The sequence below is a fragment of the Pollachius pollachius genome (assembly GCF_949987615.1).
Source record: "Pollachius pollachius genome assembly, chromosome: 2".
Taxonomy (NCBI): domain Eukaryota; kingdom Metazoa; phylum Chordata; class Actinopteri; order Gadiformes; family Gadidae; genus Pollachius; species Pollachius pollachius.
The window spans coordinates 507,586-528,929 of NC_136935.1; the positions used below are offsets into that span (position 1 = coordinate 507,586).

Here is a 21,344-nt window from a genome sequence, read left to right on the forward strand (position 1 = left end):
ATCTCGATCTAGTTTGCCTCTGGCTTGGCTTCAGTAAATTAATTCTAGGGAGCTTAACAAGCTTAACAGCAACCTCTGAAAGCCAGCCGATATTTATCTTATTTAATGTTGGTGCTCATGAGGGAGAGCCATATTGATCGCGGTGCATACCATTTGCATGTAAGGGGCTGAGGTTCCAACAGATTTCACAGAGGCTAAAAGCCTGACTACGGCATCCAGTGGCGTTGAGATTTGAGCTATTTTCTAATACTCATGGGAGTGTTCTCAGAGAGCTCAGTGAACATATGCTCCTCTTTTTTAAGTCATCAGATGCTCAGAGAGTGTAGTGGTCGGTCAGGCTGTTCATTCACTGTCAGACAACCAACAGCACATTTTTATCTTGCGGTTCCTACAAACTTATGTGCTGTTGATCCTATTAAATATACAATATCCCCAATTTGTTTTGATGGTTTCAATCATTTGAATCATCGGGTGAATAATGATCAGATATCAGGCACACACCAGTAAACTATACCAGGCCAATAATCTGAAGCTTGATACAAGGTTTGTTCTGTTTCATTTCAATATAGTACATTTCAATGACATTTCGTTTTCAGTCATCGTGACAATAGACAAGACATCAAGGCTAGCAATGAAGACACAGTTCATGGATCAGAAGCTAAACACTGTTTACTACATTTTTACTCCTTTTCACTAAATTGAGTCAATTTGGCACATTGCTAACTTCCAGGCATCTAGGGAGAATCATATTGCGAGGCGCTTGGATGTTTATCTTCTATGCTAAGACATTAAACAGGACATCACAAAGGATATTATATAGAGGGTGGACCCTGAATGGTGGACTAAATTTGAATTATTCCAATTCAATAATTTGAATCATTCGTCAAGCAACCAACACAGCATGAATTAAATCTTTTAACACACACAATATTTTATTAAACACATGAACGATATATATGTGGTATAACAGGCATATTGCAGCTGATATTCTGCACTTTTTTTCTAGGTACACTCAAAGCACTACTGATGTTACAGGAGGAGAAATGTAACCATGGCAATGCTATTCCAAGGCAGGTCAAAGTCTGGACAGGCACGGGTCTAAAGCACCAAGTGTCATTTATCAGAAGACAGTGTGTGAGTGTTGCACCCTCTTAGAATAGAGGTTCAAGAGATGTTTTTTTTCTGCGCAAACAGGGCTGCAAAGGCAAAGAAAAAGAGATGATCATCCTTGATAAAAACAATCCAATACACATACGCATCTATTGTACATTCTTTACAGCAAATTTCAAGTATTAACGTAGAATTGAGTAGTGTTGTTGCATTCAGGATTTTAACCTTCTGTGTCTGTTTTGATTGTAGTTTACATTGCAGCGGATTGCAGTATCCGGGGGGGGGGGCAATCCAAAGCAAGCAATGAGCCCTACTGAGTATTGATTTTGATCGGTTCATTATTTATTTAAGGCTGTTTAACTGTTCAAGTACACTGAATCAATTTGGTATCACAGAATATTTGTGGTGATAACCGACTCAATACAATTCTACAATACTCAAATCCACTCTTGTACACTTTTGATCATAACAAAGCACTGCGATCGATTTAAAACAACAGTTATCAAGTCGGTAAAAATAAGCCACCAGACGAATTTGATATAAATAAGCACTACACAGAAAACTAAATACTTTGGGATTAAATGTGCCGACACATATATTATAATTTTAACTGCCTTAACTCAGGTCCATGCCACTAACAGACATTTTTTCTTTTAATTATGTAAACATATATAACCCTTTCAATCCATTAGCTTGAAATCTAAGATGATCTATTATCGAAAATCGTTCTCAAAATGTCATTTCTTTTGCAATAACTGCTTCATGAACAGCATAGTTGGATGGACTTGGGTTGCCGGAGCTGTGATCTTATTGGTAGCTCGAAAGCCCTCTCTTTCAGAGATTGCTCGAATGTCGGTTGATCTCTGAAAAAACCAACACATGAGCTGGGCTTCCATTAGTATGACAGGCCTGGTCTGTGCTTCCTTCCTCTAGCCTCCAGGAAGAAGCTGTGACGGTGATGAGCATCTATTGATTTCAGACATTCTTTCCTATTCGTATCCACGCCACAAATAACAGCACCCCAACTCTCCCTCCCTCCTGCCCCAATCAAGTACAGCGATAACGATAAACACTGATGTCTGATGAGACATTAAGAAGCAGTAACAGTTGATAATTCTGAGCGTTATTTGCGTTTTCTGTTTTGCTTTTGGTCAAGGTTTGGTTGTTCTTCGATTCAGTGACTCAATATCTGTAACATCAGACACATAACACAATCTTGTATCTGTAACATCAGACACATAACACGATCTTGTATCTGTAACATCAGACACATAACACAATCTTGTATCTGTAACATCAGACACATAACACGATCTAGTATCTGTAACATCAGACACATAACACGATCTAGTATCTGTAACATCAGACACATAACACAATCTAGTCGTCTGCTACGACTGCAAACTATCAGCCATGGTAGAGGCTAAAGACGGTTCTGAGATACATTAAACATCCTGTTTGAGAAGCGGCACCACAGTGCGTACATGCTTCTTCCAGCAGCACAATGAACAAGATGAAGGAAATCAATATGAAATTGTGCATTTAGAACCAATCATACTGTCGTCGGTTATCTGTTCACAAGGCGCGTGAGATGCATTCAAAGCCATCGTGAAGGCAGAGCTAAAGCAAGGAGTAGAGGCAGATCAAAAAAAAGAGAGAGCGACAGAGAGAGAGATAAAAAGAGAGAAAGAGTGAGAGAGATAGAGAGAGAAGTAGAAAAGCTCAAGTTAAGGTGTTCATCCCTGAGGCCCTGCTGAAAAGGTGCTGTAATGTCCCTGGCTCCTAGTGCCGGTGCTAGTGGAGCCGGTGGGGGTGGAGCTCAGGGTCATAGTGCCAGGCTGCGCGCGGTGCCGGCCGAGGCCTTGGCTCTCTGAACCACCCCAGGACACTTCTCCCTCTTCTGGAGCTTGTGGTTCTTGAACAGACCCTCGTTTCGCGGCACACCGTGAGCCCCGTCTGGGAAGGTCAGCAGCCCTGGATGTGCATTAGGCCAGAGGGAGGAAACACAGGAGAAAGTGTGGTGCCGTTCGTACGCATGGACCCATATTTTAATTTAAAATCCTTTGGAGGATTGGAGGAACCGTAACAAAGGTACCAGACATGACAAGATTCTGAACTGCAAATATGTTCAATACATTCATTAGTGGCCCAATGCTAGGGCTAAGGGAACACTGCAGAACTTGGATAACTTACCGTATCCTTCAACACGTCCGCTTTTGAATTCCCCCTCAAACATCATGCCATCATAGCGACCGAAGACTCCTGTGCCTTGGAACTTTCCCTGTGCAAACTCTCCTTCATACCTGATTGCGTGTAGAAACAAAAACCTTTGACAAAGAGTTGACGAAATAAAACATGTACATTTTGTAACCTGTGAACCCAATGAACACCTTGATCCGTCTGTAAACAGCAGAACGCCAGAACCGTGAAAGAGTCCATTCTGGAACTGGCCCGTGAAGCAGCTCCCATCCTGGAACTTGAGCTGTCCAATGCCGTGCCTCCGACCTGGGAACACACCGGCTGTTAGGGGAAGACCTCCCACAAACCTTAAGGAAATGTAAAGATATTGAGTGTTTGTTCAAACCTCAATATCTTCTAATATGAACCCCCTTAAATGCTGTTATCAACTATAATTCAAAAGCAAAGACTGTGTACAAAATTGGAATGGATATGATGACCTTTGCAACAGTGGGTTCCACGTTACATCTGTGCCGTAAAAGCCCTTGGATATGTCACATGTTCAAGGGCGGTCTGAGTCTGAATGGGTGTCTCCCAGTGTCAGCTTAGGGTTTACTGCTGAGTTAGGAGACCCGTCTGCCTGCTGCACAGTAGGATTTAAAGCCACCTAATCCTAGAGATTTTTTAGCAAGGATTTTTACTTTAGAGTCTGGATGGTTAAAATATCATAATACATAATACAATCTAAGAATGCAGTTTAAAAACTTAATTCATCAAATATGCATAACATCCACAGCTGTAAGGATTCAACCATACTTAAATGCCGGCTGGCTGAACATATTAAAAGGTTTCCCAAAGAGTCCAAAGTGTAATCCTAAAGATCTGAGACACAGGTCCTCTTTGGTTACCACGACTAGCTGATAGGGATTTGCCTAAATAGCCTGAGCTGGTCAGTCAATGGCATTACTGAATGTGTGTGTGTCTGTGTGAATGAAAGTATAAAAAAAGTAGGTAAATCCCATTCAACTTGAATTGTGCAGTTCCCCTTTTAAGCACCAATTATTCTATAAACAATGTACCTTTAGCATTTGGTGTACAGGAACTTATTTTGTTAAGTGATGCCCCAAAACTGTTTTACCAACAACTATTTTACATAAAAAAAGTTAAAGATAAAGTCTTGGCTAACCTGGGCCAATCAGATAGTTCCTACATTGAAGGAGGTCAATACTAAATTCAAGCAGACACACATTTATCAACCTTTGACAATGTCCTAGAGCTATGTAATCCCAAGCATGATAATGCAGTGAAAGGGGTGTCCATCTTGCCTTCCTTCCACTCTCCATGATACTCTTCCCCACTGGCGTAGGTGAAGGATCCCCTGGTCAGAGTCATGCCACCCTGGTGGACACACACACACACACACACACACACACACACACACACACACACACACACACACACACACACACACATTAACATAGTAACACTTGTTCCTGTTATTTGAGGCAAGTTATTTTGCATTTGTAACAAATTTATAAGTGAAAGATCAGATCAGAAACTCAGATAAGGTCATCCTTATCACTGTTAATGGAGATTAAGCATCTACTAAGAGCCGAGGGGAATATTCCGTTATATTATTGTCATTTAAATAAAATGACAATAAAATGGGCTCATTGATTGTTGGTGCCCCATTATAACGTACATGTGTTGTGTTGGAATGGAGCAATACTAAAACAAAGACATACTGTAATACCAGAACTACTACAATTTCCATAGGTTTTGTGCTGGACATTTATTGCTATGAGAATTGGGATGAGAGTGAATTATGATCATACCACCGTCTGTAAATGGTGTATAAATACTTAAAGCAAAATAGCTATACGGCGACAACGTTAATAAAGGCAACAACTTGTGCATCGCCCGAGCTGTCTATTAGTCATCAGTTTAATGCCTTTGCTTGTTGCCAATGCCGCGTATGTCGTGTTCTTATCATAGGCAGTAAACAGTGCTCCGATTAGAATGATGTATGACACACAGTGAAAAGCATCAGTTAGGCTATTTACCTGTGCGCTACGTTTGCCTCCTGTAGACCATGGAATCTACCTTAAATTAGCAAATAGCGTAGAATTACCGGGTACGATGCATCACATTTCTCCATACCTTCTCACATTTCAGGCTTGCAATAGCATCACAGCGCCCTAACTGCCGCGCCGTTTCATTGCTTGACTGTTGCTGCCTCGCATTTAACAGCCGTTCTGATTGGCCTAGAGCAATAACATAGCAACATTTACCAAAATGCATTTTTTCTTACAGATATTGAATGTATTTTATGTGTCGTCTTTGCAATGACCAGGCCTTAAGCCACTGCACGTTTTCTCGTATTAGTCGTATACGACTAATTTCGTATTAGTTTGGGTTAATCGTAGGCCTATATCAGTTTTTTTCAATTGCTATGGATAGGCTATAATTGGCCATGGCAATAAAGAGATCTTTTTTTTTCAATTGTATAATTTATATAGGTGTGCATTTATGTAGCTCAGAATACTGTGCTACTGTGTTCATCTTGACTGCTGTGTAGCACTGAGCTAATATAATGTGCAAAGTCCTATGCTGCTTTTTTCTGTTATAAGTCCAATAGGTTTGTGAGACAGGGTTATATAGCATATAGATAGATATAAAGATATATAGATGAGGGGTGGATAGATTCATAGATAGATAGATAGATAGATAGATAGATAGATAGATAGATACATACATACATACATACATACATACCTACATACATACATACATACATACATACATACATACATACATACATACATACATACATACATGCATACATACATACATACATACATACATACATACATACATACATACATACATACATATGTAGTCTGAACATATTTTGTTATTTGGAAAGAAAACTTGGCAAGTATTCAAAATGCTGGTCTATCATAAGAAATTCCATAACAAATTTTACAGTGCAACCAATCACCCATGTCTTAAAATGTAAACAAATAATAACAAATCTCGCAGTACGTTGGCTAATTCTTTTTTTGACACATTTATAAAACTCATCGATTTGCCCTCGCAACCGCGCTCAACTGGGTGCGCGTTCACGCGTAGGCAAGAGCGCTTCCTTTTCCTCAAACGTGAGCGCGTCCAGAGAGGATCTGTAGAAAATGGCGAGTCTGTGCAAGAGGCAGCAATGCACTGTCGAGAGGCGCGGCTTTCGGCAGGAACTTGACTCGTGGCGACATAAACTCATTCACTGTGTAGGTAAGGAAAACGCATTGCACGCCCGATAAATGTGTGGTTTCAGGTCCAACGCTCCTCGACGTTTACGGGTGTAGTAGCCATCCGCAGCTAGAGCCGACCCGGGCATCTCCGAGACACTTTTTTGTTCTCAACTGTTTCCCTTTTACACGACAGCCAGCGGAAAGGCGCTTAGCATAATGATTACGAATCAAATCCCAATCGTTTTCGTTGCATCTGGGTAATATTGTTCATCTGCTGTAACGATGCTGTTAATATATTGAAGTTTATTGACGTTAATCGACGTAGTTTTTTAAAGGGCTCCGTATTTGTTTTAAAGGGAGTGTCGAAGAGGAATTACGCGTTGCGTTGGCCAAATTGCGGACCCTGTTCGGAGAATGCGCGCTCTCGTGTGACTGTATACTGTATTTTTAATGGGGGAGGGCAGTGAACGCTCGTCGATGTTTTCGGTCAACATGGCTTGCCTGCTCAAATCCCTTAATGCATCGCTGCAACGCGAAAGTTCGGGCTGCATCAAGACCCTCTAGGACGCCATTGCTGTTATTTTCTGTTTTGAGTTGCTAACGATGGGGTCGGTGTCGGCCCTAAAAACATTATCAGCGAAATGTATCCGATCTAAAAGTGAGAAAACAACACACCATTCGGTTTACGAAAATTAAACACACACACACACACACACACACACACACACACACACACACACACACACACACACACACACACACACAATGTGTTATAACTGTTTTTGATCAACGTATTGAAATATGGTTAATTAAAGTATAAACTGCAGTGATGGTAAGTGTTAACCCTGTTATATAGAAGGATGTGTCCTTGTGATGTGCACTGATCATAGCATCCTGCCGATAACACACATCATTACCATAAGGTGCAAAATCGGTATCTTTTTTAAATACTCCAGTTTAAATATCTGTAGGCCTACTTTTAGGTAGGCAAATCTTTGATAACTGGATGCTGCAACACTGAGTTAAGCTATGCATTACAGTCCCCTGCCTAGGTTTTCTTCCCGTTGGTATAAATATATTTCCATGAACCATGTGTCGTGATTGATCAAAATACCATGGATATCCATCTGAGTCTAGATTTCTGCATCCGGTTGCACAAAATATGAATACTAAGTACAGACGTGAAGGCTGGAACATTTTCTTTTTCGTCTACTTGACCACAGGCAGTATTTTGTTCAACTTTAAACACCTGTATTGCTGAGATCTCTGCTTTGATCTGTAATGTTGTTTGCAACTGTTTGAAATTCCTATTCAAGCAATGAATATTGGAAGAACCAAAACAGGAGGCTGCTATCCTACTAACGGAGATGCTGTTGCACTTTGCAGCCATGGTAAAGGTTGGTTAGTTAACATGGGAACTATGGCATTTGCCCATATAGCCGTATTGCTGAGCAGAGAGCTATATTTCAGAGCATTTATGTGTGGCACATGCTAATTACACTTAAGGTGTTAAAAGCTTATCCGAGCATTTGGGCCATGTACTGCGGTGTTATAGACATTTGGACTGGCCAACACTCGATGGAGAGAACAATGATTAAACTTAGATTAAGCTGGCAATGCACCTATGGCTAATATTGATTTATTTAACGTCATCGACATGTATATCCAACCTCTTTTAGAGATTATATTTTTTGACCATACCTAGATTTATCGTTTTGTACAGTTGCTCTACCCTTGGCATCGGTGCAAACTGCTTTTGTCAATTTAATAATGCATTTCAACAAATTTATGATAGGTTTTTGTTTTATTTATGTTGTGATGTTCCACATCACTCCATGAAAGTTACAACAGAAATGTATATCATATAACCATATACCATCAATACCACCAATCCCAAATGGGATTTAGCAATACATCAACACCTAAACTATTTATTAAAAGCTATTTCAAAGCTATATTAATTGTGGCTCTAGTTTTAAACCATTACGTCAAACATGTTAATGTACCATGTTGTTTGAGTCTCAGTATTTCACCAGCAGAAAAAAAGACAAAAGGCAAAACATTTTGACGTGTCCAAGCTCCCAGATCCTGGACATTTCGAATGGTCATAGAGTTTCTGTTCTCTGACTGACAAATGTCCTTTTGTTTGCCAGTAGTTTAGACCTCCAGAGTCCACGACGACAACCATTATCAGCCTGCCTGCCGTAGAATGGCAGATTCTGTCTATGACAACAAGGCCATACTTTTGTTTGGCTTTTGGGTGAGGAGGGCTGTTTGCCACCACAACCCTGGCGTAGCTGAACTGGACATTTTGTCTTGGTGTATTTAATGCAAGCAGTAAAAGCACAAGCGAAAGAGAAGGACAATTGTTTTATAGAACAGCAGAAACTATTGTGTGTGCATGTGTACGTGTGTGTTTGGAAACTCGGACAGCGCGCGGCTGCAAACTACACTGTAGGGCTGAGTAGGCCAACGCTTGTCCCGGTTTAGGGAAATTTAAAGTAACAGTAACCCAAAGTCTGCAATCTAAAAACAAAAACAAATCCAGCGCAAATCCATTTCGGCTGTAGGCGTCAGCTAAATGACTAAATAGTTATACAACAGTAAGTCTATCCTATGAATGGCTAGTGATACATTTTTTGTGTGTATATGCATCTGTGTTTATACAGCAGCTTCCACACACATCCAGAGCTTTTGGTCTTTCATGTAATGCTTTTTATTCAGCTCACGTGGTCTCTCGGCATCCTTATTCTGGGGTTTACTCAGCGCTGCATTAAACCATTTGTGCGTCAGCTTGTATTACGTCACGTTAAACATTCATGGGCATTCCCCCATCCATCCGCTAAATATTTCTAAAAGCTGCATCCCTGTTGCTTACTGTCTAGTTTAATACTCCTTCAGATATAGCACCGTACTTAGTACCAAATAATTCACTTTTTCCTTAGTATTAACAAAAGTTGGATGTTTACAGTGTCTGCATTCTTTGGTAGTTATCCGCCGTCTTTACTGCGGGATGTTTGCTGAATGGTAATCGCCATTCATGTTTAATGGAAAACGCCTCCTTTGCTATGCGAGCATATGAAGGGTTGGAGGTCATGCCCGCAGCACAGTTGACAAATACCTCGCTGAAATGCGTAATTCAACTTCAAGGCTTTTATATTTTCTGATTGAGATAAAATCTCCTCTGCCCGTATGGGTTTCTCTGCAAATCTCCAACCACCAATGGGTTTCTTTCAGGATAGGCTTCCCCCTTTTATCCCTTTTCATATTTGTTGCCTTTGGCAACATTTAAATTGAGGTCCCTTCCTTTTATAATTCTTTTATTTTTTGTAAATGTGTGAAACCAGATTAGAAACACTGTGAAACCATGTCATGGACTGTCACTATCATGCTGTGATTAAACATGCAAATACTTATGTTTCAGACAAATTATATGATTTTGTGTTATTCTCGTCAATGAGCCGAGGATGATCTTGCAGTTCATCGCCTCCTCTAGCCCTACTTTTCATTGCCAGTCTTGCCCCACCCTGAGCAATAATCACTGATGTATGGTTCAATGTATTTTAAATGGGATGCAGTCTATGCGAGTGAATGTCAGAGTTGTAGTAAGAATCATGTGGTAAGACCCAGAGGTAGGGCTTATCCTGGTTACCCACCGAGAGCTGAAGCCCCAGCTCTCCACAGCTCTCTGAGCCAATGGGGGTTGGGCTGGGGTTAGACGAAGAGCATGGAGACCCTCACAGCTATGGCAGGGCAGATAAGGCACTGCAGCCGCAAGATGGAGTTTTTGCATTCTATTAACATCTCAGCGAAGGGCTGCATGGAGCCAGTCGTGTTGGGTTGTTATTTTTGTTGAAATTAGTGTAGGATGATTCATCATTTGTAAGTTAACAGATGCACAAGGGCCCTCCTGGGCCCCGCTCTATTGTGTGGGGTTTGGTATTTTACTAATGTGACAGTGTATCCAGACTGCAAGTGTATCTTGGGTATTGAACCCTACAGTTTATGAAGATTATTTCAAAAACACGTAAATAAAATATTTTATTTGAAGCACGTTTTGGGGTTTTCCCAGTATTTAAATTCTCCCATTGGACTAAATGTATTACCATAGAAACGGCAACCCTCCAAGGGAAAATGATGTATGTAATAACCTCATAGCTCGGCTTTCTACATCTTCCCTTATTTTGTCCCCACTTTATCCCTGCTTCTATAATGAAGGCCTTCAGCAAAAACCTCCACTGCAGTTTGAATTCCGTGCTTTGATAACGCTAAGAACCCAACCATATGGCAGGATGGTAGAAAACTAGCCAGAGCTATGGGAATTGGGTAAAAGATGTTAACAAATCCTAAAACGAAAATAGGTTATGGACGCAATAAAATGGGAAACGTTTTTAGTGCAATTTAATCATTTGTTATTTACTATATACTTTTTTTGGTTATACATATGCCTCACTCTAATTCCTGCATTGCATTGAATTCCAACCGGTTCCCTGAATCTTTACCAGTGAAGAGGCCGGGTGATATCAGGTGAAAGTCACCCTTTGATACCAAAGTGAGACTAGAAGTCATTGGATCATAATGGAAAAGTCTGTATGTGGTATATCTGTATTGTTGTATTGTTGCTCTCAAAGACCTAACTGATCCTTGTTATATGCACATTGATGCGCATTCATTGTGAGAATAACAAGTGTACTTAGTCTGTGATCTGCTACTCTAATATAATAAAATCACCCAACAGTGACAGCCACCTTGCTAGTACAATTTACAGCCTTTACTCCTAATTGTTTCTTAACCTAATCCCCCTAGAGTTCCATCAAATGCATTAGGAGGAGACGGCTGGTTAACCAACGGGACGTGGCCTGAACTAAGCTCGTCCAGGGATCTAATCTATAGGCTTGAAAGACGCCGGCCGTTGGGCTCCACCACTCATCTGCCGGATATCGGGATGCCAAAACATTAGCCATTGCATCTTTTGCATCTAACCCCGCAAAGACGACTTAGAATCCTATGTTTGGTTTTCCCAGTGTTGGTGTTAAGGTTAGGATTTAGGATTGGATAATCTGATCCTAGATACGCGCTGAACTCCCTTGAAAGGGGATTTCTCTCTTAAGTGCTGCTCAGAAGGACATGGGTGTCATACCAAATCTATCCTGCTCTGTCAATCCTCCCGAACTGTGATTGGTTGGACATTTAGGTCACGAGGAGGCTAAGACAGATTGGGTTAGTTGTTAATGACGTTGAGCTCAGAGGTTCACCGAAAGACTGTTGAGGTTTTCTTTTATCCATAGATGTAACTGTTGAGAATGGTCCCCTATCACCGGGTACTGGCGAACATTTAAACCAAGCCCATTTTGTACTTTAACAGCAACTGGAAAGGGTTGAGTGGACTGGAGCAGCAGCTACATAAGGTTAAACGTTGGTTAAACTTACTAGACTAATAATTATGTAATAATAAGTGTTTGTAAGTTTGTTATCAATGCAATTTTGAATTGAAGACCCTCCCTGAAGGAATCTACTGTCAAGACCTCTTGAAACACCACTGAAAATGTCATTTGAAAATAAAATGGCAATATAGTTCAGGCTGGCTGATATTAAGGCTTCCTGACGTGCTGCACGCAGGATATTAGTCACGGCTCTACGCCAGCTAGTGGGTGAATCATGCTTGTTAACCCAATATCTCAGTGCCTCAATTCTTATCTCACCAGTGTCCTAAACCATATTATTTATACGGTCGCGTTCTCATTCCGACACCTTTTTATCAACACTATAATAGGCAGCCTATCTGGTGCACCTGGGTTGCCTCCATGCACTTTGTCATTACCACTTAGCTCTGTAATTCTTTTTAACTCGCGGTTTATATTTTACCTTGGGGCGATCTCAACATCATACATCTAGCATAATGTATTTAGCAGCAATTCAGTGGTGGCCTAATTTCCAGCTAAATTAATTTGCTAATGTTGTGGAACGCCTGAATAAACTTGTACATTTAAGGACTACAAGAATGTATTTTACACACATCCAGTGACATTGTCCCACTGCATTCACAGATGGTTTGTTGGCATGAAACAACACAAATAACAAGGCGTGGGGTTTTCTGTTTCTCTGAAACGCATTTCCTTCATGTTCACTTTTTAATTCCTCCATCATGTATTTTGTACGGTTTGGGCGTGTTGGTTAATATTTCATCTTCCCATGTTCATGTAGCGCCCGTTCTCGTGTGGCCTTCCGTCTGGAACATAAATAAGTGTTCAGACCCCGGTATGAATGTGTCCTTTATATACATCATGCCAGCATACTGTGTGCTGCTCTTTATACAGCAGAGCAGTATTGCCCAACTGTTATGTTTTGTAGTACAAATCTTTTTTTTTTTTGCCTTTAAATGCCCTCAGCTGAATTCCTAAAGAGTAGTTTGATGTCATACCACTGCTCTGTCAAACGAAAGAGGATGACCTACTTTTCTCCCCCCTGCCTCTGAAATATTTCAGAAATAGGATTGGATAGCTGAAGTCCTGTGCACTAACCCAGAAACCGCCTCGCGCTCGGGCTACAGGCAAAGACTACATTTCCCCACCTAACCCCCCCCCCCCGACGCCTCTCGCGGTCTTGGTTTGGTGGATGAAAAGGGGGCGGGAGCTGTAAGGAGGCTGTGAGAATGCTTTTTAGCAGATGATGCCATTCGAACGAGTTGAGTGTGAGTTCAGAAGGAGGGTGGTTGAAGAGAGAGGGCTGATGAATTTTGGGCTTCATCTGTGCAAGAATAACTAGGCTAATGTAAGTAGGGCGTTGCTGTGGTTTTATCTTCAGGCAGATTTCACTTTTTGACTTGTTCTCTTCTGATCGTTGTTTTTTTAAGGCTAAAATGGTTTGATTTTAAATTGGTGGATAATGATGTTATTTTGTTGAATTTAAGAGGGACGCAAGATGAAAGCTTAAAATGTTAAATGTTTTGCTTTCGAAAAAATATTGACTTCATATACAAGTTGAAAGAATATGTCATCTGGTCGGTTTCAGCAGACAGATGTTGCCTCTGACCTCTTTAGCACTCGGTTAAACATATAATACTTTTAATATGGTATGTTGACCCTGTAGTAGCAGAGAGTTAGTCTATATTTTATTGTACATGGTTTAGTCAAAGGCCATTCTAGCTAAAATGCTGATTTTTGTTTTAATTTAGTTGTATTTCTATGATTAAGGAAAAGCGCAATGTTCGGACCAACCATGTTTAATGTTACCATACTGAGATCTTTATAAAAGAAATCTGGAGGCTTTTTTTATAAAATGTATAAAGGCGAGTGCTTTCAACTCTCTGGTCGTTTCAGTTGCTTGGCAACGGGGGTTGGAGCCCGTGTATTTACTATTAAAGTCAAAATCTGTGCTGAACACAGATAATGTGTTCAGCACAGGAGGCAGAGTGGCTGTGGGGATCTTCAAGAGGAAATTCAAAGACGTACTTTGTTTTAAGTGCTCCAGAATAATTACACAAGGATATCCTAACTATATGCTGTGAAAAAGTCATTTTATTTCTGTAATTATAAATCTTTCCAAAATGTATTTATTTGTCCTCTTTTGAACATGCTCCAACACAGTTGGGTTTGTGAATTTTCGCACAGGAATGAACACTGATGTTTAAATTGTTTTATTTTGTTTCTTATTATCATATTATTCTGATTTTCTTTTAGGTTTTGAGAGTATTCTGGAGGGTCTCCTTGGTCAAGGCCTTGTAGAAGACCTCAAATTGTTCAAAGGTGAGTATCTGTGGACATCTGCAATAACCGAGATTGGTCATATTTGTGTAAACGGTGGATTGTTTAAAGGGTTCCCATCCAGCAGATTTTTCATGATGTTCCATGATGACAATACTGGGCCATTGTACCATCTGGTGTCCCTCTGCATTCATATCACTCCACAAGGCATTCCTTCTGATTGGGATAAGAAGATGCTTTGTGTTCCTATGAAGTTGGTGTTTTGGATAGGGTGGGCCCAGCGTAAAAAGTCCTCAGTACCGTTCACACATTTTTTGACAATGTGCCACGCTAGTTAGACAATAGAGGGCCTTATCGGGGTCTTCATGACATGCGATGAGTGCCTCATATATGTGTGTGTCGACGTATGGCCTCCACAATAGCTGCACGTTACAAAGGCGTCTCGCAAACAAAGTTTGGCTGAATTCAATTGTTCCCCCGTTGCGTCAAACCCTGAATAGAATGAACAAGCTTTTTGTAATGAGTCATGATGTTATTCAAATTTAAAATTCATCCAAGTAATCCTGAACATAAAGTCAATGTGCTAATGTCAATGTGAACGCATACAAATGCCATGTGGGCAGAACGAGTATTTGACAGACCTTATTATGCCTAAAGCTAATTTTGAATAGACTTGAAATATGGCCTAATTTCTGTGCCTTAGCTTTAACTTCCAGACACTGCAGCTGAATTGGTGGTACGGTATCAAGGCAGTACATTGCTGCAATATCTCCTAATGGCCAATGTGGGATGTCAACTGGTGATAATTCAGGCGCTATTGAAGAGATTCTCTGTCTGACTCGAGTATTAATGCTTTGACTAGCTGGTTGTTCATATCAGGTTATAATCATTTTCTGCAGAGGTTTTTCTAGCGCGTACGCATGTTCACTGAAGTTGATAAAATGGATATGAAACATTTTGGTTTGTGTCCTAATACTGTCTGAATATTGATTTAAGATGTTTCATGCAACATACATATCAATCCAGTATTTAGACATTATTTTAGGTGTTGGTAATATTCATGTTGGCTATGGCTCAAAGGACCGATTTCTCAGGCTGCTTCCAAGTATTCCAAGTGTATTAAAACCTTTTTCTTTTTAGGTTTACTAACCGTGAACATAACCATTTGAAAATATTACACCTGTTCTCAGTTCCCTATGGAATTCCAGACCAGCAGAGTTACTGCTCTGGAATTGCAGTCTGAAATGAAAGCGGTCTCCACCATAGCAGCAGCAACCCGTTGTAAGCCATGCAGCGGTGGTTCTTTCTCCTAACATAGAGGTTCCATTGTGTGCTTTCTGTCAACCTACAGCCTGTGAGCCCGAAGCAGTGTCTGATTGGTCGTTTGATGAGAACTGTCTCTTCTGCTGCCTCAAGAGGGATAAAGTAAAGGTATGATTTCAGATGATTGGTTTGTCCCACCACCACAGGAGCCAACCTAGGGAACATATGTTCTGCTTCATCAGGGCTACCAGGGCGCTGCCCCACCCAGATCATTTTGACTTTACTGACCCTACTTTTTGTACTGCTTTACAGCTGTTGTAATACAGTTAACAGTAGCCTATGAGCCCCTATAAATGGAACAAAATGAAAAATGGTTGCACACCGAAAACGTAAAATTGAATATGGTCTCTGTGCCGAGAATGTGTGCGCCCTTTCGATGAAAGCAACCCCCAAAAGGCTTGAGACTAATCAGTATTCATCTTTTATTATTTTTAGTATTGCCGGCAGTGTTTTATTTATTTATCCACATCACATGTATATGCCGTATTTCTGAAGACAGCGTTGTTAATTTCACAGGAACATCTTGTTGGCCTAAGCAACGAAGGGCTTGAAGAAACCGTGAAGCCGCTGCTGCTTAAGGACCAGACCAAAATCAACAGGCTAGAGCAGCAGGCTGAAGAGTTCCTCAATGCAGTCCTTTGCAGAAAAGGTGACGTTGGGGAAGCCTTTCACTTTGTAATCCAAGGGTATTTCTTAATTGATCTACATTTTGGGGTTTTGACATGACACAATATATACAATTTGCGTCATGTAAACTGACGCTTGCGAACTTAAACCCTGGTTATTAATGGATACAAATACTAATAAAAGAATAACCCTACATGTGTTAAATATGTAAATGTAATGTGTAAATATGTGTAAATGTGTAAATATGTAACGCTAAAAAGTACCAGTTGCTCTGCTTATTTTCCACGTAGCCCCATGTCTAACGTCGTGGCTGTAACACGTCGGATGCGTTGCTGGCCTGCGTGACCCCATGGTACCCCCCTTCACGCCCGCTGTCGTTTCCTCCTCAGATGTTCCGAGCTTCTCCGACCCGCACATCCCCGTGGTAGCCCGGGAGATCATGCAGAGGATGATCCGCCAGTTCGCCGCCGAATATACCTCAAAGACCAGCACTTCTCAGGACCCCCTCCCGGACCCACAGCCCTGCTCTGTCCAAAGCCTGCCCCGCCCGCCCTCCTTCCCCCCGGTCAGCCCCTGCACCAGCCCGCCGGGGGCCCACCCGGCCACCGCGCACAACCACAACCCCGTCCTCAGCAAGCTGCTCATGGCCGACCAGGAGGCCCCTCTGGACCTCACCGTCAAGAAGCCCAAGGCCGAGCCCACGGAACAAGGTGGGTTAGTGGAACAAGGTGGGTTAGTGGAACAAGGTGGGTTAGTGGAACAAGGTGGGTTAGTGGAACAAGGTGGGTTAGTGGAACAAGGTGGGTTAGGGTTAGTGGAACAAGGTGGGTTAGTGGAACAAGGTGGGTTAGGGTTAGTGGAACAAGGTGGGTTAGTGGAACAAGGTGGGTTAGTGGAACAAGGTGGGTTAGTGGAACAAGGTGGGTTAGGGTTAGTGGAACAAGGTGGGTTAGTGGAACAAGGTGGGTTAGTGGAACAAGGTGGGTTAGTGGAACAAGGTGGGTTAGTGGAACAAGGTGGGTTAGGGTTAGTGGAACAAGGTGGGTTAGTGGAACAAGGTGGGTTAGTGGAACAAGGTGGGTTAGTGGAACAAGGTGGGTTAGGGTTAGTGGAACAAGGTGGGTTAGGGTTAGTGGAACAAGGTGGGTTAGTGGAACAAGGTGGGTTAGGGTTAGTGGAACAAGGTGGGTTAGGGTTAGTGGAACAAGGTGGGTTAGGGTTAGTGGAACAAGGTGGGTTAGGGTTAGTGGAACAAGGTGGGTTAGTGGAACAAGGTGGGTTAGGGTTAGTGGAACAAGGTGGGTTAGTGGAACAAGGTGGGTTACAGGAACAAGGTGGGTTAGGGTTAGTGGAACAAGGTGGGTTAGTGGAACAAGGTGGGTTAGGGTTAGGGTTAGCCCACGGAACAAGGTGCCACCAGCGGCCAAAGCACCCACCCCCAGAGACCCCCGAGACCCCAGAGACTCCAGAGACCCCCAGAGACCCCAGAGACATGGGCCCACAGCGGGTCCAGCCTAGTCTGGAGCGGACTCTGAACTGAACCCTTCTCTTGTGTCCTCTCCTTTGGTCTTCTTTCTTTCAGACGGGGTCCTTGACTTGTCTCTCTGAACTGAACCCTTGTCTTGTGTCCTCTTCTTTGGTCTTCTTTCTTTCAGACGGGGTCCTTGACTTGTCTCTCAGAAAGAACCGCTGTAGCAGCCGCCCTGCCCACAGCCCGTACACATCCCCAACCACTCCAACAGTCAAGGGGTAAGATGGAGTGTGTGTGTGTCTCTCTCCCTCTCCAGTGTCTGAACACATTTAAACACATTAAATTATCCCTTCAGGCCTTTTAAGTCGCAGGTATAAACCCATTAACCCCTATTATTTTTATGGAAGACTTTATAGACAAAGTTCTTGTATTTCACAGCCAGTGCCCCGGTAGTTTGGGTTGCCCAGCCCTCTTCCCGTACATGGCTTCTGCCTTTTGTGTGGCCAGTTAATTTTAGGTTGAATATGATGTTATATTATAAGATGTAGCTGTGATGTAGGCACTATGTGCTGTTTGGGTTTCCCATAACATAGCCAAAAGGAAAAACGCATACCAGTTGTTGCGTTCATTTTATACCAAGCTTATCAGATGCTTCTTTTAAAGTCGCAAAATGAGGGTCAGGAAATTGTGGACAGCTGCACATTACAGTCGTTTGATTAAGTACTACTTTAAATGCATATGGTTATGTAAGTCAGCCATATGGCAAACCATCATCTGACATGGCCTGGCCAATAACTAGTGGCAATGGTATTGGCTCCTTGATATCATAAGGTCTGCCTTTACCAGCGACTCTACCACCTACCAGCGAAAATAATTGTTGTTCTCCAAAGCAGAGCACATATTTCTAATAAATCTCTTTTGATTTAAGTCACAAGTTGGATTCCCCCTCCCCATTCTTGAATCAACTTCTTAAATTAACCAAATAATTTTTTTGCCATTTTCCTTGCGGGGTAAAGGAGCTCTTTCTATCTGTGGACACAGGTTTTATTGCACTTGAAATGTATCATGGCTGTAGATCAACTATTAATTTAGAGTAGTTTTAGTATCAGTTCATTTGCCACAGCTGCCTTCACTGCTGTAGGAGATGATGTGAATCTCATTTAATTGAATGAAGCCTGCTTCACTGTTGATCTTAATCTATATATTGAATATATATGGAACATTTCTATAACCAGATCTTATTCATGCTTAATGTTTCCTTTATGCTATTTTCTAGTTGGAAAGCATTGCGCTAAATGCTAGATGCAATGAAACATACTTTTACGCTTTTCATTTTATGGTGTTTTCCTCAATATAACTGTGTATTTTGGTCCATTTCTTTTTTCACCTGATCACTGTCTCAGTTTAATCCACTCACTACTAACGCTGAAAGTCATTTACATGATCGCATTTTGTAGTTGGCATTTTGGTATTCATATAGAGTTAGACCGTCTCAACGTTTCGTATGTGACCAACAGTCCCATATTTGCTGGCTTACTCTTTTATTGCTGTGCTTGTTCAGTGGTACACACACTCACACACTCATACGACCACACACGAACAAGCACACGAACGAACACACACACACACTGTGTCCGTGTGATACAGGCCAAGCGGGCATTGCTCACGTCGTAACACATAGTCAGTGTGCCCTAGTCATATTACCACCGTAACGGCCTCTGGCTATCCTTTAAGCCACAACACACACAAAAACAAATCTATGTATTCCATTTTATTTATTTCATTTTTTTATTTGTTTCTTTACCCCGGGTTTTGTGTTTCGGTTTCGTTTTTCTCCTATGTTGTTGGAAAAGTTTGTCAAGAATCATCAAAATCCAAAACAAATTCCTACCGTTGAGCAATTTTGTTCACCCACTCCAACCCGCCACATAGATGTATATAAAGATATCATTTGACGTGTTCGTGGTGTTACCCGAGCAAGGCCATCTGATAAAGGAGTGGCCAACATCCTCCCCTCCCCCATCATCCTCCTTTGTAGAAATAAGAGACTAAAGGCACTGTGCAAGCTCTGCTTACGCCAAATTTCCTTCCATCCAATCAGGCGATCGTTGCGAGCGGACGGACGAGTCGGGCTGTTAATGAGGAGGCTACAGGAGGGGAGGAGGGAGAATGTCGGCCGCTCCGCCTATTATAAGCCTTTCCATCGTCTTGCGTATTCGCTGCACATCAAAGAGGAGGTTGGTCTGGCTCAGGAGAGTGACCCCGAGTCACCTCCCGGCCAGAACCACGGCTCTAAGAGCCCCGCGCTCGCCGCCGATCGCTCGGCGCCAACGCTCCACTCTAACACTCATTTCGGAGCCCTGCTCAGACTGCGGGCCAGCCGGCCGTCCAGCGAGCACCTCAAAGACCTGCACCTCAAAGACCTGCCCCGGCTGCTGGAGGCCACCGGGCTGTGGCCCCAGTCGCTGGGCGCCGCTAGAGAGCCCCTTCTGCAGGACGCCTTCGGGGAGCAGGGCCTCACCGCGTCCCATTTGTCCTCCTTCGACCTCAAGATTCCTCAGGTGCGCGGTCTGTCGACAGGCAAAGAGCCGCCGTGGTGTTCCCTGGAGAACGGCCGGGGAAAGGCTCTCGCCTCTGAGCCAATCTGTAAAGACCGAAGCGGGGTCCGTCCTCTCCCAGGGGCGGAGAAGGACTACTGGCACTACGAAGCCCACCAGCAGGGCGGCGGGGAGGGCTGTGGCGTGCTGGACGCTGAGTCAGACCTCAGCTCCAAGCAGCCCAGGAAGAAGAGGGGGCGCTACCGGCAGTACAACACGGAGCTGCTGGAGGAGGCCATCGTGGTGGTGATGGGCGGCACGATGAGCGTGTCCAAAGCCCAGTCGGTCTACGGCATCCCCCACAGCACCCTGGAGTACAAGGTCAAGGAGCGCCTGGGCACCCTGAAGCACCCCCCCAAGAAGAAGCTGAGGCTGATGAGCCAGGCGGAGGACGCCCTGGACCCCCCCGAGGGCAGAGGGGACCCCCAAGACTCCCCCGAGGCCAGAGGGGACTCCCCCGAGGGCAGAGGGGACCCCCAGGACCTCCCAGAGGCCAGAGGGGACCCCCCCGGGGCCAGAGGGGACCCCCCCGGGGCCAGAGGGGACCCCCCCGGGGCCAGAGGGGACCCCCCCGGGGCCAGAGGGGACCCCCGGGACGCTGCCTTCCAGCAGGACTGCCCTTCCATCGAGGATGGGACTCAGGGTCTTCAGGGCTCCCTTCAGATGAGCATAGTACCATGAAGCCAAAGTGTTCTGATGATGATGAGGATGAGATGTTGTAAAAACAGAAGTATGTTTGGTCAATATTCGTCAAACAGTGGCAAAGTTGGCTTTTTATATGATGGCTTTCAATCTGGCAAAGACACACATAACCGTTACCTCGTCCCCAATAATTAATATTGTTTAATACCACTGTTGGTAATCGTTGTTCTAGCAATTCAAAGCTGAAACTAGCCGAAGCATTTTGACACATGGCAGTAACACTGCATTTTTATAAAAACTAAATGAACCAAGGTAATGACTGACATGATCTGAAACTGCATGTCTAGGCCAGTGGCGCCCCTTGCTGCCCTCTTTTAGTACTTATTTTTGTTTTCTATTTAACTTTTGAGATTGGACACTTAAATCCTTTACCACTTTAATTAATGTT

General features: G+C 42.9%; 2 protein-coding genes across 2 annotated transcripts; one reads left to right on the forward strand and one right to left on the reverse strand.

Annotated features, from left to right (window-relative positions):
• Nucleotides 1-2,935: 2,935 nt before the first annotated feature.
• On the reverse strand, nt 2,936-5,441 carry morn4 (MORN repeat containing 4; the record flags this gene model as incomplete). Its single annotated transcript, XM_079758969.1, has 5 exons — nt 5,352-5,441; nt 4,614-4,686; nt 3,501-3,615; nt 3,304-3,413; nt 2,936-3,084 (listed from the first exon to the last, which is right to left on the reverse strand). The coding sequence occupies exons 2-5, from the start codon at nt 4,678-4,680 to the stop codon at nt 2,936-2,938; spliced, it is 441 nt and encodes a 146-aa protein (XP_079615095.1). The 5' UTR covers nt 4,681-4,686; nt 5,352-5,441.
• Nucleotides 5,442-6,475: 1,034 nt separating this feature from the next.
• LOC307070508 (ligand-dependent corepressor) lies at nt 6,476-20,935 on the forward strand (the record flags this gene model as incomplete). The annotated part of the gene is made up of 7 exons (XM_079729012.1): nt 6,476-6,573; nt 14,213-14,278; nt 15,588-15,667; nt 16,076-16,208; nt 16,576-16,896; nt 17,842-17,935; nt 19,759-20,935. Exons 1-7 carry the CDS (start codon nt 6,477-6,479, stop codon nt 20,933-20,935), a joined length of 1,968 nt encoding a protein of 655 aa, XP_079585138.1. The 5' UTR covers nt 6,476.
• Nucleotides 20,936-21,344: the final 409 nt, after the last annotated feature.